The sequence below is a fragment of the Loxodonta africana genome, chromosome 7, assembly GCF_030014295.1.
Source record: "Loxodonta africana isolate mLoxAfr1 chromosome 7, mLoxAfr1.hap2, whole genome shotgun sequence".
In the NCBI taxonomy this organism is placed as follows: Eukaryota; Metazoa; Chordata; class Mammalia; order Proboscidea; family Elephantidae; genus Loxodonta; species Loxodonta africana.
Genome location: NC_087348.1, coordinates 79629316 through 79643314, shown reverse-complemented (window position 1 = coordinate 79643314; position 13999 = coordinate 79629316). Strand labels below are relative to the sequence as shown.

General features: G+C 40.8%; 2 protein-coding genes across 2 annotated transcripts; both read left to right on the top strand.

Moving 5' to 3' along the window:
• The first annotated feature begins 250 nt into the window (after nt 1–250).
• On the top strand, nt 251–1617 carry LOC135231968 (olfactory receptor 56A3-like). Its single transcript, XM_064289214.1, has one exon. It carries the CDS (start codon nt 251–253, stop codon nt 1214–1216), a length of 966 nt encoding a protein of 321 aa, XP_064145284.1. The 3' UTR covers nt 1217–1617.
• A 6851-nt stretch (nt 1618–8468) lies between these two features.
• Nucleotides 8469–11368, top strand: LOC100654847 (olfactory receptor 56A3-like). Its single transcript, XM_023542055.2, has one exon. The coding sequence runs from the start codon at nt 8570–8572 to the stop codon at nt 9512–9514; it is 945 nt and encodes a 314-aa protein (XP_023397823.2). The 5' UTR covers nt 8469–8569; the 3' UTR covers nt 9515–11368.
• Nucleotides 11369–13999: the final 2631 nt, after the last annotated feature.

Genomic DNA, 13999 nt, shown 5'->3' with positions numbered 1-13999 from the left:
TAAACAAATAGTATGTGTAAACAAATCATATTACCTCAGAGGTCTTTACTGTTTAAAGTGATAGAAATATCCCTGTAGCATCGCACAAAGAATACATACATAAATTTACTTGTTCTGCATAACCTGCTGGAATCCACAAGGTGCACCCAGGTAAGAAAAATTCTTCAATCTTCATGTGTCTTGCCTGAGTCAGTAGCTAATTTTTATCCTAATTTTACAGATCACAAAAACTGTAGAAATATATGACAATATGGCAGCTCAGCAAAATGGCACCATCTCCTTTGAGGTTTCAGACTTCCTCTTAAATTGTTTCATCAGGTCCTCCAGCTGGCAGCTCTGGCTGCCCCTGCCCCTCAGCCTTCTCTTCTTCCTGGCCATGGGGGCCAATGCTACCCTTCTGATCACCATTCGACTGGAGACCTCCCTGCATGAGCCCATGTACTACTTGCTTAGCTTCCTCTCCCTGCTGGACATTGTGCTCTGTCTCACTGTTATTCCCAAGGTCCTGGCCATCTTCTGGTTTGACTTCAGGTCCATCAGCTTCTCTGCCTGCTTCCTCCAGATGTACATCATGAATTGTTTCCTGGGCATGGAGTCCTGCACATTCATGGTCATGGCCTACGACCGTTATGTGGCCATCTGCCACCCACTTCGGTATGCATCCATTATCACTGACCAATTTGTGGCCAAGGCTGCCATTTTTATTTTGGCCAGGAATATCTTTATGACTTTGCCCATTCCCATACTCTCAGCAAGACTCTACTACTATGGCAGAAATGTCATTGAGAACTGCATCTGTGCCAATATATCTGTCTCAAGGATCTCCTGTGATGATGTCACCATCAATCGCCTCTACCAATTTGCTGTAGGCTGGACTCTGCTAGGATCTGACCTCATTCTCATCTTCCTCTCATACGCATTCATACTGCGAGCTGTGCTGAGACTCAAGGCAGAGGGTGCTGTGGCCAAGGCCCTAAGCACATGCAGCTCCCACTTCATCCTTATCCTCTTCTTTAGCACCATCCTCCTAGTCTTCGTCCTCACTCACGTGGCTAAGAAAAAGGTCTCCCCTGATGTGCCAATCTTGCTCAATGTCCTCCACCACGTCGTTCCTGCAGCTCTCAACCCCATTGTTTATGGACTGCGAGCCCAGGAGATTAAGCAAGGAATCGAAAGATTACTGAAGAAAGGTGGTAATAAGGACAGCAGGAATTGAATTTCTACATTCCTACAGGGTTGCTAGGAGTCAGAATCGACTCGATGGCAATGGGCTATAGTATCATGGTTTATGAGTCAGTAATGTATGGGTGGAAACCTTGGTGGTGTAGTGGTTAAGTGCTATGGCTGCTTGCCAAAAGATCAGCTCTTTGGAAACCTTATGGGGCAATCCTACTCTGTCCTATAGGGGTGGTATGAGTCGAAATCAACTCCACAGCAATTTTTTAAATTTTTTTAATATATGAGTGTGCTGCAATTCATACTTATTATTTATAATCTCAAATCAGATAAACTAGGTATTGTGACTACTTTTCTGAAACTTCAGGGTGTATTTTTTAAAGGATTCCATCTTTTTTAAGGAATCTCCTTGACCTTGTCTCCTTTATATCTGTGTTTGTATTCCTATTTTTCTAAAATTAAGAAATTTTTTGTAAGACTCTAGGATGAGAATTTCATGTTCCTGAAAATACACCTGTTAATATTTCAGGAATTTTGTATTACTGATAATACAACTGTGGATATTTTGTGGTTTATGTTGTGTTATTCTTATGTTTATAGAAAGGAATATATTGGAGAAAAAGCTATAGGAATTGAAATTTCAGTCCTAAATGATGAGACTTTTCCATTGGCCTGTAATTAGGTCTTTGTCTCTCAGCCTTCAACAACATCATTGTTCTCTGTTTGTATGTCTGTCTGTGTATATCTCTCTCTCTATATATAGATATGTATACACACACATATATGAGCATCCTGAGACTCAGAGAGAGAGAGAGACTGTGTCTCAGGATAAAAAAAAATACTCATATATTATTAGAGAGTAGTGAGTAATTAGCCTTAGGAGATCCATTCTAGTTAGAATAAAGGCAAAGAAATCAATCCAAAGTAAATAAAATGAAATAAATAAGAAGGACAAGAGTGAATATCAACAAAATGGTAAATAAAACAAACAAAAGAAAAAATCCATGAAACTAAAAGCTGATACTTTGATAAAATAAATAAAATTAATATAATATAGGCAGATCATAAAAAAGGAAAAAACACAAATGTCCAATACCAGGAATGAAAGAGGGACATCACTACAGGTAACACAGGCTTTAATTTGGTAATAAAAGAGCATTATGAACAATTTTGTGCCATTTGGTTTTGAAAACTCAATAATATGAATACATTCTAGAGCAACAGAAATTAAAACAATTAATATAAGCAGAAATATAAAATATGAACAGCCTTACATCTACTGAAAAAAAATTTTTAAAACCTTCCCACAAAGAAAATTTTAGGCATATTTGGGTTCCTTTGGAAAAAAATATCTAAGAAAGAAATTAAACCAACTAATGGGGACCTCTACTATTTAGAAAATTGTGTTGGTATAATCTGCTCCTCATTTACAGAAAGTAAAGTGGATTGCATACTTCACAATTTCCAAGGGTTAATATCCAAAGTATTTAACTTTGACTAGTATTTTAAAACCAGTATAACATTAAAAAAAAAAAAAACCTATTGCTATGGAGTAGATTCCAACTCATAGCAAGTCTACAGCAACGTCATAGCAAGTCAGAGTAGAACTCCTCTTCAGATTTCCCAGGAACAGCTGCTGAAACCCAATTGCCGAACTGCCAACTTTTGGTTAGTAGCCAAGCTCTTAATTATGGTACCACTGAGCACTAAATAATCAGTATTCAAAATATTTAGCTTTACCTATAGGAACTCTGGTTAAGAGCTTGGCTGCCAAACAAAAGGTCAGCAGTTCAGCAGTATGGCAGTTTTTTTTTTTTTTTTTTTTTTTTTAATGGGGGCACTGATGTTTCAGTGGTAGAATTCTATCCCTCCATTTGGAAGGCCTAGCTTCAATTTCCAGCAAATGCACCTCATGCACAGCTATACCTGTCAGTGGAGGCTTGCATATGCTGTGTTGAACAGATGTCAGAAGAGCTTCCAGACTAAGACGGACTAGAAAGAAAGGCCTGGCTTCCTACTTCAGAAAATCACCCAATGAAAAATCTATAGATCACCATGGTCTCATCCAAACCTGATCAGGGAGGTGGTGCCAGACTGGGCAGCTTTTCATTCCATTGTGCAGGGGGTTGTCATGAGTTGGGACCAACTCGAAGGCAGCTAATAACAACAAACAGAATGGACACTAACTGATCAGAATTCAAAGTATTTAACTTTAACCTACATTTAACAACTATTAGAGCATGGGCACTAACTAATCAGAATGAATTGGCACCTGCATAACTAAAGGCCATCTGCCTGCCAAATATTTAACACTTACTTGCTTAACCTTAGAATAAAAGATCCCAGGAGAATGTCCTCAGTCACGAGTACAGTGGTGGGGGCAGTCACCCAGGGAGATTAGGACAATCGCTATTTATCACCTTTAATATCTTAACAATCAAATTAAGTATGCCAGAGTACCCATCTGAATTTCAGCCACACCCCATACAACATAAATCATAAATGGACTGAAAACACGAAAAAGAAAATGAGACTCAAAAGCTTATAGAAATCATAAAAAATAACTCCTTGACTTTGGATGGGATAAGAGTTCCTAAACAATATGCCGATAGGAGAAACTATTAAGGAAGGTCTAGATAGATTTTCCTGTATCAAAATTGTTGACTTCTGTTTAACAGAAAACATCATATTAAAAAACAGACAAATGTTATCAAGTCCAAACGTGTAATGGATTGGAAAATGATAACAGCAACGAATAACATACAATAAAAATGTTCTAAAACTTAAATTTTGGCATATCCAAGGAGCTTCTATGAGCCATCAAAATAAAAGAAGAGGAGGAATGGGGAAAAATATAAATAAATAACTCACAGAAAGAAAAACCAGAGTAACTAAAAATATTATTAAACACACACACACACGACAAATCAGAAAAATTAAAATAGGAAAGAGATTGGTTGTATCTCTACCTGAGACAAAGAGCCTCTAGGCCCCAGCCCTAGGAGATACTGCACTGTTTGTGTGAATTGCAGGCAGTGAGTACTTTCCCTGAACATCGAGGACTTACATATACCCCCCCCCATACATTCTCACACATATGTGCAGGTATACTCTCAGCCCCGCATAAGAATACAATAAGTTTACTCACAAGTTCTCGTGGGCTTCGAGAACATGCTCAGTGGAGGACAGGTATTGTCCATCCATGCTGTTGAATGGAGAGATGATGAGTTATCATGACTTTAACCATGACATTATAATGATAAAAGTGAAATGAAACAACAAAAACTTAGTTATTGAGAAATAAAATGTGTTTTAGCAAGACCTTGTGGACTTGCTATTGCTGATTTCCACCTCTCTCCCAAGGGAACAGGAATAGACATGTTCCCTCATGGGAGGGTCCTGAGGTCACTGAGGTTGGAACCGTCTCAGCTCTATTAGTATCTGGTCAAAGTGCCAGCATCAGTGGAGTCATGCTACTGCACCTTCTGAAAGTAAGTCCTAGAAGGGAAACCTGGAGAGAGATCTAAGGAGCATGGGCACCAAGATTAGGCAGAAGGCAGAGGAGCCCCATTTCTTCAGCCTGGATGTGTGTCAGGGATGCTTGAGTAACCTGAGCAGAGGTAATAGAGGACCCTTAACTGCCTTGGCCTCCTCTGGGGGCTTGATGTACGAAGTAAGTAGATAAACTGGAGCTTGTCCATGGCAAACTAAAGTACTGTGATAGCTAAAAAGCAGGACATAGTTGCAAGACTTGGGTACCTGGAAATCTAGAAGCCCTACAAGACAAAATTTGTGTATTGATCTGTTGGGGGAAGAAGTGATCTCATTATATAAAGTAACAAACCAGAAAGTAAAGATGCATACGAGAGTGAGGAAAGGGGAACAACATCTAAAGAATTTTTTAAAAGCTGAAATGCTAAAACTAGAAAGACAAGCCACAAAAAAAAAAAAAAAGGCAATTTCCTTTCTGTATTTGCAACCAGTCAATTGAAGTTTGAAGGGTAAACTGATAGAAATACTTTACAAGTTTATATGAATACCATGGGACTAAAATCCTTAATATCCCCTTCAAATCTCAAAGTCTGTGCTTCTGGGGTGCTGTGACATAGTTGTATCCTGCAGCCTGGGAGCAGGGCTTGGCTTCGTTCCTTGCATTGGTTCTGGCCTCAACTCTTCGGCTTTCTCACCCTGACTCTGATGCAGGCAAGACATAATTAGCTGCAGGGGCTCAATCCTACTACTGTGGGGGCTGGCTCTGATTGCAGATGAAGAATGAAGAGGAAGAGGAAAGATAAATGCATATTCAGTAAAATTAGCCCTAGAACTGAGTAGGCGCTCTATGTTTGTTGAATAAATCGTTGAAGAAAAAAACAAAAGGCAAAAAGAGAAAGATAAAAGAATGGAAAATTCTCCCTATGTGTTCTCCAGAAATTCTATTCCACTGCTGGAAATAATCGTTCCAAGCCACCCAGGAAATGAAAGAATATTCTGCTTCTTCTAAGTTTCCTTGTAGATCCTCTTACTTGCAGCAAAGGTGTTTCCATGTGGCTGAGCTCTCCAGCAATCAGGTGGAGATCCTTAATCTGGCTTGGCAAGGGTGAGAATTGAGGCTGTGCTTTCCAAGAGTGGAGCTCTAAATAATGTTAAACAAAGTGTGAGCTGAGAAAGAGCTGATAAAGTGCAAACAGCACGAGGTGATAGAAGGAAGTAGTGTCAGGATCTGACAGCCTGAAATTTGCATTTGCTGTGCTTGGGTGCAGCCAAAGATAAAGAAGGTGGTTACAGTGGGGATAGCATTGGATCAGGAAGATAACTATTCAAACTCTGGAATATGAATGGAAAAAAAAAAAATCAGGAGAAGTAGAACCAACCAAATGTTATAATGTCAAGTACATGAAGAAGTTTCTTTGGTCACCATCTCAGATCTGGAAGCTATTTTCCAGAGATTATTACCTTAAGATATCTACCACCTTCAGTACTCCCACTATTGAAACCCATTGCCCCAAGTCAACGCTCAGAATCAGCAAGTAGAAGAGATAAAAAATGTGTAGATGGGGCATGCAGTGGAGGTATGAAGCAAGAAAGTTTGTCAGAGGAGACAGATGAAATAGATATAGACATCGTCACAGATATAGCTTTCCAATCACTTTTTGGGTCTGAGAGGGAGAAAATACAGGAAAACAACAAGGTGGAAAAACATAGAAGAATATTAAGGAAAGATAGGATCAAATGAACCAGGGAAATAGGTAGGAGTCAGAAGTGCAAATGTAAGGGAAAAGAGAGGTTCCAGTCGGGCATATTGTTATAAGAAGGATTATGATAAAAAAATAAATGAATAAAATAACGACACTTAAAGTGAAATACCGAATAACATACTAAACTCCAGACCACTGTGCTTACTGTGCATGTAGGGACTTTCTATGGGTACTGGCCTGGAGACAATTCTTCAGTTTTAGCTACAAAGCTCTCCCATCTCCAACTGTAAACTCATGGAAAAGATACTTAATACAGTTGAAACACAATTTAGTTAGGTGACAAAATTAATTGGTATAACCGGAACCCTGTTTTGTGTACTGTGTCTCGTTGGCACAAATGAGAAACCTTTAAAAACTGCTTAGAAATGCACCAAAGGCATTATTAACATGTTCTATTATTAATGCCTGGAAAAGAATTGGGAGATAATGTAAACTCCTTCTGTATATCTTCAAACTACTTTTGCCTCCAAAAGGAGGGAAAACTCTTGGCAGACACTAATTAGTCGGAATCCCTTGTTTTTAAACCGGAACATCAAAAAGAATGAAGAGAGAAGTAAGGAGGAGATAGATAATTCTCAGGTCATTTTAGTAAGAAGATTGAGAAAACAAAGTGCACAGGACTGGAAGTATGGGGCCAAGGGCACATATAGAAAGAAAAAATGTGTAATATTAACAGCTAGATTTCAACTCATAGCAACCCTGTAGGACAGAATAGAACTGCCCCATAGTGTTCCCGAACAGCAGCTGGTGGATTCCAACTGCTGACCTTTTGGATAGCATTCAAGCTCTACTGCATCACCAGGGCTCTGCTGAGTTGGAATTGACTAGACAGCAGTAGGTTAATTACACTAAGGTGAGAGATTTGTTCTTCATTAAGGGACTGAGGAACCAAATCCAGTATCCAAGCATTGAAGGGCTCAGAGGAATCCTAAGAGGCCATCCAACCCATGCTCCTTAGCTGCTTAGATGTAGTACAGCATCAATGACTAAGAACTGGGTCTCAAAGCAAAGAGAGGTTTGCACTTAGGTTGAAAGTTTTACTGTACATGTGACCTTAGACTTTTCTCAACCTTCTTCATCTGATTTCCTTTATTTATAAAGTCACAAAAATAAGACCTATTTCACAAGATTGTTTTAATAATTAAGTGAAATAATAATACTGCTGTATTTTATTCAGCACAGTGCCTGGTAAGTATTGAGAGTTCAATACACTGTGAACTATTTTTATTTTACCAGCTAGCTAAATGGATATGAAAAGTGGAGTCTAAATAATGATGAAAGAAAGTAAATTCCACTCATTGGATGACACTTGCCAGAACAATGTGGACAGATCTAGGGACCATACACAGCATGATTTGAAAGATTTCAGAAAGGCCGACCCCGGATATTAAACAGGCATCTCTCACTGCCACAGGCAACTCATTTTTCTTAGCCTTTTTGAACTAAACTTTAAAATTCATCAGGAGGATAGTCCTGGGAACAATTTAATTTCATTTGAGGGAATTAGTTCTCAACTACATTCTCAAAATACTTTGCATATGACTCTATCATTGCTCTTATCACCTTGTCTTATACTTCTCCGTCCCCATCCCTATAGAGAATTGTCATTGCCTTGAGAGCAAGGACAGAACTTGCTAATCTTTGTCTCCCCAGCACCTGGCATAGTGCCCAGTATTAAAGGGTAAATAAGAAGAGAGGACTGACAACACTGCAGTGTACCTGGTGTGTGTTGGGGGGACATTATCTGCAACTGGGAAAAGGGATTCAGAGATGAGTCACTGAAGATCAACTTCACCACCTCCACACTGTTGAAATCAGTGGGCCTAATTTATCGCAGTCCTCAATGGCAAGGGTCACTGCCTCACAGCTTATTAAAATTACTCATTGAACTTGATAAGATGGTTTCTTCCAGAATTAAGAAATGTGAAGAAACAAGATTTTCAAAAGATTGTAATGGATTTATTTTCCATACGTAACATACCAAAATCTCCAGTTAGTGCAAAATAACAGGCTAGAAGCCATAAGTTCCGTTCAAAAAAGTGGAATTTTTCTACCTCTGTTAGTATAAAGTCAGAAGCAAATTTTGATCCTAACTTTCCAGATCACCAAAGGAAAGCTGTAGAAATAAAATCCACAAGATGACACCTTACAGAAATGGCTCCATCTCCACTGGGATTTCAGACTTCCTCTTAAATTGTTTTGTCAGGTACCCCAGCTGGCAGCTATGGCTGTCCCTGCCACTCAGCCTCCTCTTCCTCCTGGCCATGGGGTCTAATGCTATTGTCCTCATCACCATCTGGCTGGAGGCCTCCCTGCACAAGCCTATGTACTATCTCCTCAGCCTCCTTTCCCTGCAGGACGTGGTGATTTGTCTCACTGTCATTCCCAAGGTACTGGCCATCTTCTGGTTCGACCTCAGACCCATCAGCTTCTTTTCCTGCTTCTTCCAGATGTTCATCATGAATTACTTCTTTGCTATGGAGTCCTGCACATTCATGGTCATGGCCTATGACCGCTATGTGGCCGTCTGCCACCCACTGCAGTACACATCCATTATCACTGACCAATTTGTAGCCAAGGCTGTCATTTTCATTTTGGCCAGAAATGCTATTTTTACCCTAACCATTGCCATTCTCTCTGCTCGACTCCATTACTGTGGGAGAAATGTCATTGAGAACTGCATCTGTGCCAATATGTCTGTCTCAAGGCTCTCCTGTGATGATGTCACCATCAATCGCCTCTACCAATTTGCTGTAGGCTGGACTCTGCTAGGATCTGACCTCATCCTCATCTTTCTCTCCTACACCCTCATACTGCGAGCTGTGCTGAGACTCAAGGCAGAGGGTGCTGTGGCCAAGGCCCTAAGCACATGTGGCTCCCACTTCATCCTTATCTTCTTTTTTAGCACCATCCTCCTGGTCTTCGTCCTTACTCATGTGGCTAAGAAGAAGGTCTCCCCTGATGTGCCAGTCTTGCTCAATGTCCTCCACCACATCATTCCTGCAGCCCTCAATCCCATTGTTTATGGAGTGCGAACCCAGGAGATCAAGCAAGGAATCCAGAGATTACTGAAGAAAGGGTAGTGATAAGGACAAGAGAACTGGATCTCTGCATTCCTGTTAAATAATGATGTTTTAGGAATCAGTAATGAATGAATGTACCGATGGTCAAATTTATTAATTATAATCTCAAGCTAAGTAAACTAGGTATTGTGGCTTCTGAACCTTCACATTGCTTTTGCTTTGTTTTGTATTTTAAGTTTCCCTTTTTCTCACTCCTCCATTGGGAATCACTTTGACCCTTTCTCCTTAATTTCTATGCTTGTAATCCTACTATTCAGAAACTGAGATTCTTTGGGCAGGTTCTAAAATAATAATTTAATATTCCTGAAAATGCAACTCTTAATTTATCATGAAATTTATGTTCCTAAATATATAACTATAGATATTTTGCATGTTGTTTTTTGTATTGTTACTCAAATTTCTACAGAAAGGAATATAGTGAAGAATAAGTTACAGGAATTAAAATTTCAGTCCTGAATGATGATAAGTTATCATTAGTCTGTAGTTAGGTCTTTATCTCTTTCTCTCTGTCTCTTTCTCTCTCTTTTCTCTCTTTCTTTCTCTGTCTGTCTCTCCTTTATCAGACAAGGGGTCTTTTGCCATGTTCATTGCAAAACTGCATGGTTTTTGCCAGGATTGCTCATGTGTGTAACAATAAGCAATGAGCTTTATTGAATTTAAATGACTCCTAAATCCTTTTCCCCAATGTGTCTGTACTTTGGACATTAGTCTTTTAGATTGAGGGGGTCATAGTTTATGATATGTGGACGTAGCTTTGTCAGTAAGACAAAGGGTTGAAATGATTGTGATATAAGATCCAGTAATGATACTGGAATGTAAAATAACCTGGCTTACCATTATTTTCTTATTAATTGGACATTTTCTGAGCACATACTATATCCTGGGAATCCATGAGCCATTGAGTACACAAAAATGAAAAGAACATTGTTGTTGCTTTGAGAAATTCAAAGTGGAATCCAAAAACTCCCTGAGTTTTAGGAATATATTCTTCTTAACGAGAAAGGGGTGAGAAATGGAATAAGGTTGACGTATGGTCAATAAGATGCTTGGCACTGGATGAAGAGTTGAGACAGGGAAGAGACTGGGCTGGCTGAATTAAATAAGGACTACATTTCAAGGTCCTGTGTGCTTGACCAGCTATAAATTACTGATAATCCTTCTGAGTTGTTTTTCAAGCCCTCACCAGCATGAGCAGTAAAGATCAACGTGGCCTAGCAGACACCCCTTGCCGGGGCTCGAACCAAGATCCAGGGACATCACACATGCACAACACCCCAGAATAAATCCTGTTCAATATCCTTGCAGCCTTTGTGACAGACTCCATCTTAGTTTCAGCAACCTCTGTGAGGAAGTCCATCTTGAATTCTAACTGCACACGCATTTGATTTTCATAACCCCTCCCCTTCTCCTGGAAATCTCCACCCATCTAATGAATAAAGATGTTGCCTTTTTCCTGCCTAAAAACTTTTATAAGCCCTAAGAGGTCTTTTGTCCAGTGAGAGACTGGAGGCTAACATAGGTGGAAACCCCTCTCCCTCATGAGCCTTTTACTTTCTTTCTGTCCTTAATAAACCTTTGTTTGTGTGGAACCTCTGAGCCTCTTCTGGTCATTCTTGGTCAGAAGAAGGCAAGAACTTAGACAGGGCTTAGTCCCAAGATGGGAAACATTGCCCTGTAACAGAGTTACAGAATCTGGATTGTAGGCCTTTCTCAAACACACACACACATACACACACACAAATTGGATGCCTGGGAACAAATCAGTTGTTCTCACTGTTTCAGTTGCTCATCTATTACCTGAGAGTAGTGAACAATTTGTCTTAAAATATTCATTCTAGATATGCTTTTGTCCCTCAATGACAACTTATAAGCATGGGCTCCTTTATTTGGACCGTAAAGGAGAATTTCTCAATAGTCCAATATCAATACTGTCCCAAGAGTCTGGATATTTCAGTCTTAGGAGAAAACACCAAGATTGTACCCCTACCCTACTTAAGCTTGCATTTTTCCAATTTCTGTCCATTTATTTTTCATCTTCATCTCACAGTGAAGAGCAGTTAATTGAAATTCCATTTCTCTCTTCCTGAATATCTGCCATGGGTTGAATTGTGTCCCCCAAAAATATATGTCAACTTGCTTAAGCCATAATTCCCAGTATTGTGTGCTTGTCCTCCAGTTTGTGATTGATATAATTTTCCTAGGTGTTATAGATCCTAATCTCTGCCTGTGGTTAACAAGGCAAGATTAGATTATGTTAAAGAAGATTAGAGTGAGATGAAACACCTTGCTCAGGTCACATCCCTGATGCAATGTAAAGGGAGTTTCCCTGGGGTATGGCTTGCACCAGCTTTTATCTTACAAGAGATAAAAAGAAAGGAAAGTGAGCACAGAGTGAGGAGACCTCATATCTCTAAGAAAGCAATGCCCAATGCTGGGAGCAAAGCACATCCTTTGGACCCAAGATTCCTGTGCAGAAAAGCTCCTAGACCAAGGAAAGATTGATGACAAAGACCATCCTCCAGAGCCAAAAGAAAGACAAAGCCTTTCCCTGGAGCTTTCACCCTGAATTTGGACTTGTAGCCTACAAGGCCGTGAGAAAATAAATTTCTCTTTGTTAAACCATTCACCTGTGGTTATAGCAGCACTAGATAACTAAGACAATATCCTGTGAGCTACTGTTTGAAAAGTAATTATGCATTCACATAATTAAAAAAAATTAAAAGCATATATGTTGGAATTCTGGGAAGATGATAGCAAAAACAGATAATCATTCCTACTTTCCCCCACAAATACAATAAGAAACACTACAAGAAAATGGCACTCAGCTTTAAGGGCTTCTGAATTGGGCATCAGAGGAAAGCAGAGGGGAACTGCAGACAGGCAAGAGTCAATGAATCAACAATGAGTTGCACTCATTATAAAAACTGCTTTTCTCATTTTCCCTACCTCTTCCCCCATCCACACAGGCCACGGCTTCTGTAAACTGGAGAAATGGCCCCAGAAGAAGAGCCTGTTTCTTTAAACCCCATACCCCCTGCCTGTGCAAAGAGACAGAACCCCAAGATTCTGCTCTACAATCAACAAGGCTGTGTATTCTGATCTCATAGTCAACACTCTACCTCCCTCCTTGTGCACCACATAGCTCAGGCCTTTGAAATCAACAGGACAGACCTTCTGGGGAGTCAGTTTGGGTCTGCCTTCTCCCCCTTCCAGTCAGCACTGAAGACTGCTGACTGAGACTGCTGTGTACTAGGAAGCAGGCAACTTAAGTGGAGGTTACACCCACAGCCAACATACTACAGTGGGAGCTCTGATAGCAACAAGACAGACCTCCCGGGGAGTCCATCTGGAGTGTGACAATCCCTCCTCCCACTGAACACTATCACCTGCAAGCCTGTAGTGAATTGCTACAGAAGACTCCTGGAGTGGAGTTCAAGCCCATAGTCAGCCTTTCTGGGCATCCCATAGTTCAGGTCTCTGAAACCAAGAGGACAAACCTCCCTGGGAGTCAATTTGGGTTAGTCTGCCCCCTCTTCCAGTTGGCACTGAGGATTGTCTGAGACCATTGTGTGTTAAGAAGCAGGCATCTTGAGTGGTAGCTACATTCATAGCCAACAACCTACCAGAGGACTAATAGCAACATGGCAGACCTCCATGGGGATCTGCCCAACACATGGCACTCCCTCCTAACCTGGTAACTGTTGGTTGCCAGACTGTTGCAAACTGATACAGAAGGCCATTGCAGTGGAGTCTGCCCTCTAGGCAGTCAGCACTCTACTTGTCTCCCTGTGCACCCCATACCTCAGGTATCTGAAACCAACAGGACAGATCTCCCTGGGGATCAACTTGTGTCTGTCTACTTCCCCTTCTGATTGGTGCTGAAGACTTATGAATAAGGCTGCTATATGCTAGGAAGCAGGCTTCTTGAGTGGAGGCTACACCCACACCTAACATTCTATGGGGAGGGCTCTGGCAGCAACAAAGCAGACCTCCCTGGGGATTCATTCCTAGCATGACAATCCCTTCCTCACCTAGTAATGTCAGCTGCTGCACTGATATGAACTCTTACAGAAGGTCCTCTACTGTGGAGCCAGGGGGAGGGTGTCCTAAGAGGAGACTACCTCCCCAACCACCACAGGACTAGTAGGGCTCTGAAACCAACAAGACAGATCTCTGGAGGTTCTTCTGGGGAATGTCAGCACCTCCTCCTCCTGAAACAGAGCAGGGAAAGAAGCCCCTGGCAAAACTGGAGGACAACACCCAGCCCTGAAGGGAGGTCACTGGGTGTGGGTTCTTTGCCTGAAAACATAGTCACAGAAACACAGAATGGGAGGGAGTAATAACCAGAGAGAGGGGACTAGCTCCCCCCTCCCCCTAGGTGGACAGATTGATTAGTACACAATATCTTACCTGAGTGATGGTGCCAGCTAGTGGACAGATTGATCACAGCATTCTTTCTGGTGTTTTGGAGGAGAACAAAAGTTG

Bases quoted from the DNA above. Each gene is read 5' to 3' on its own strand.
- LOC135231968 (XM_064289214.1), top strand. From the start codon at position 251: ATGGCAGCTCAGCAAAATGGCACCATCTCCTTTGAGGTTTCAGACTTC.
- LOC100654847 (XM_023542055.2), top strand. From the start codon at position 8,570: ATGACACCTTACAGAAATGGCTCCATCTCCACTGGGATTTCAGACTTC.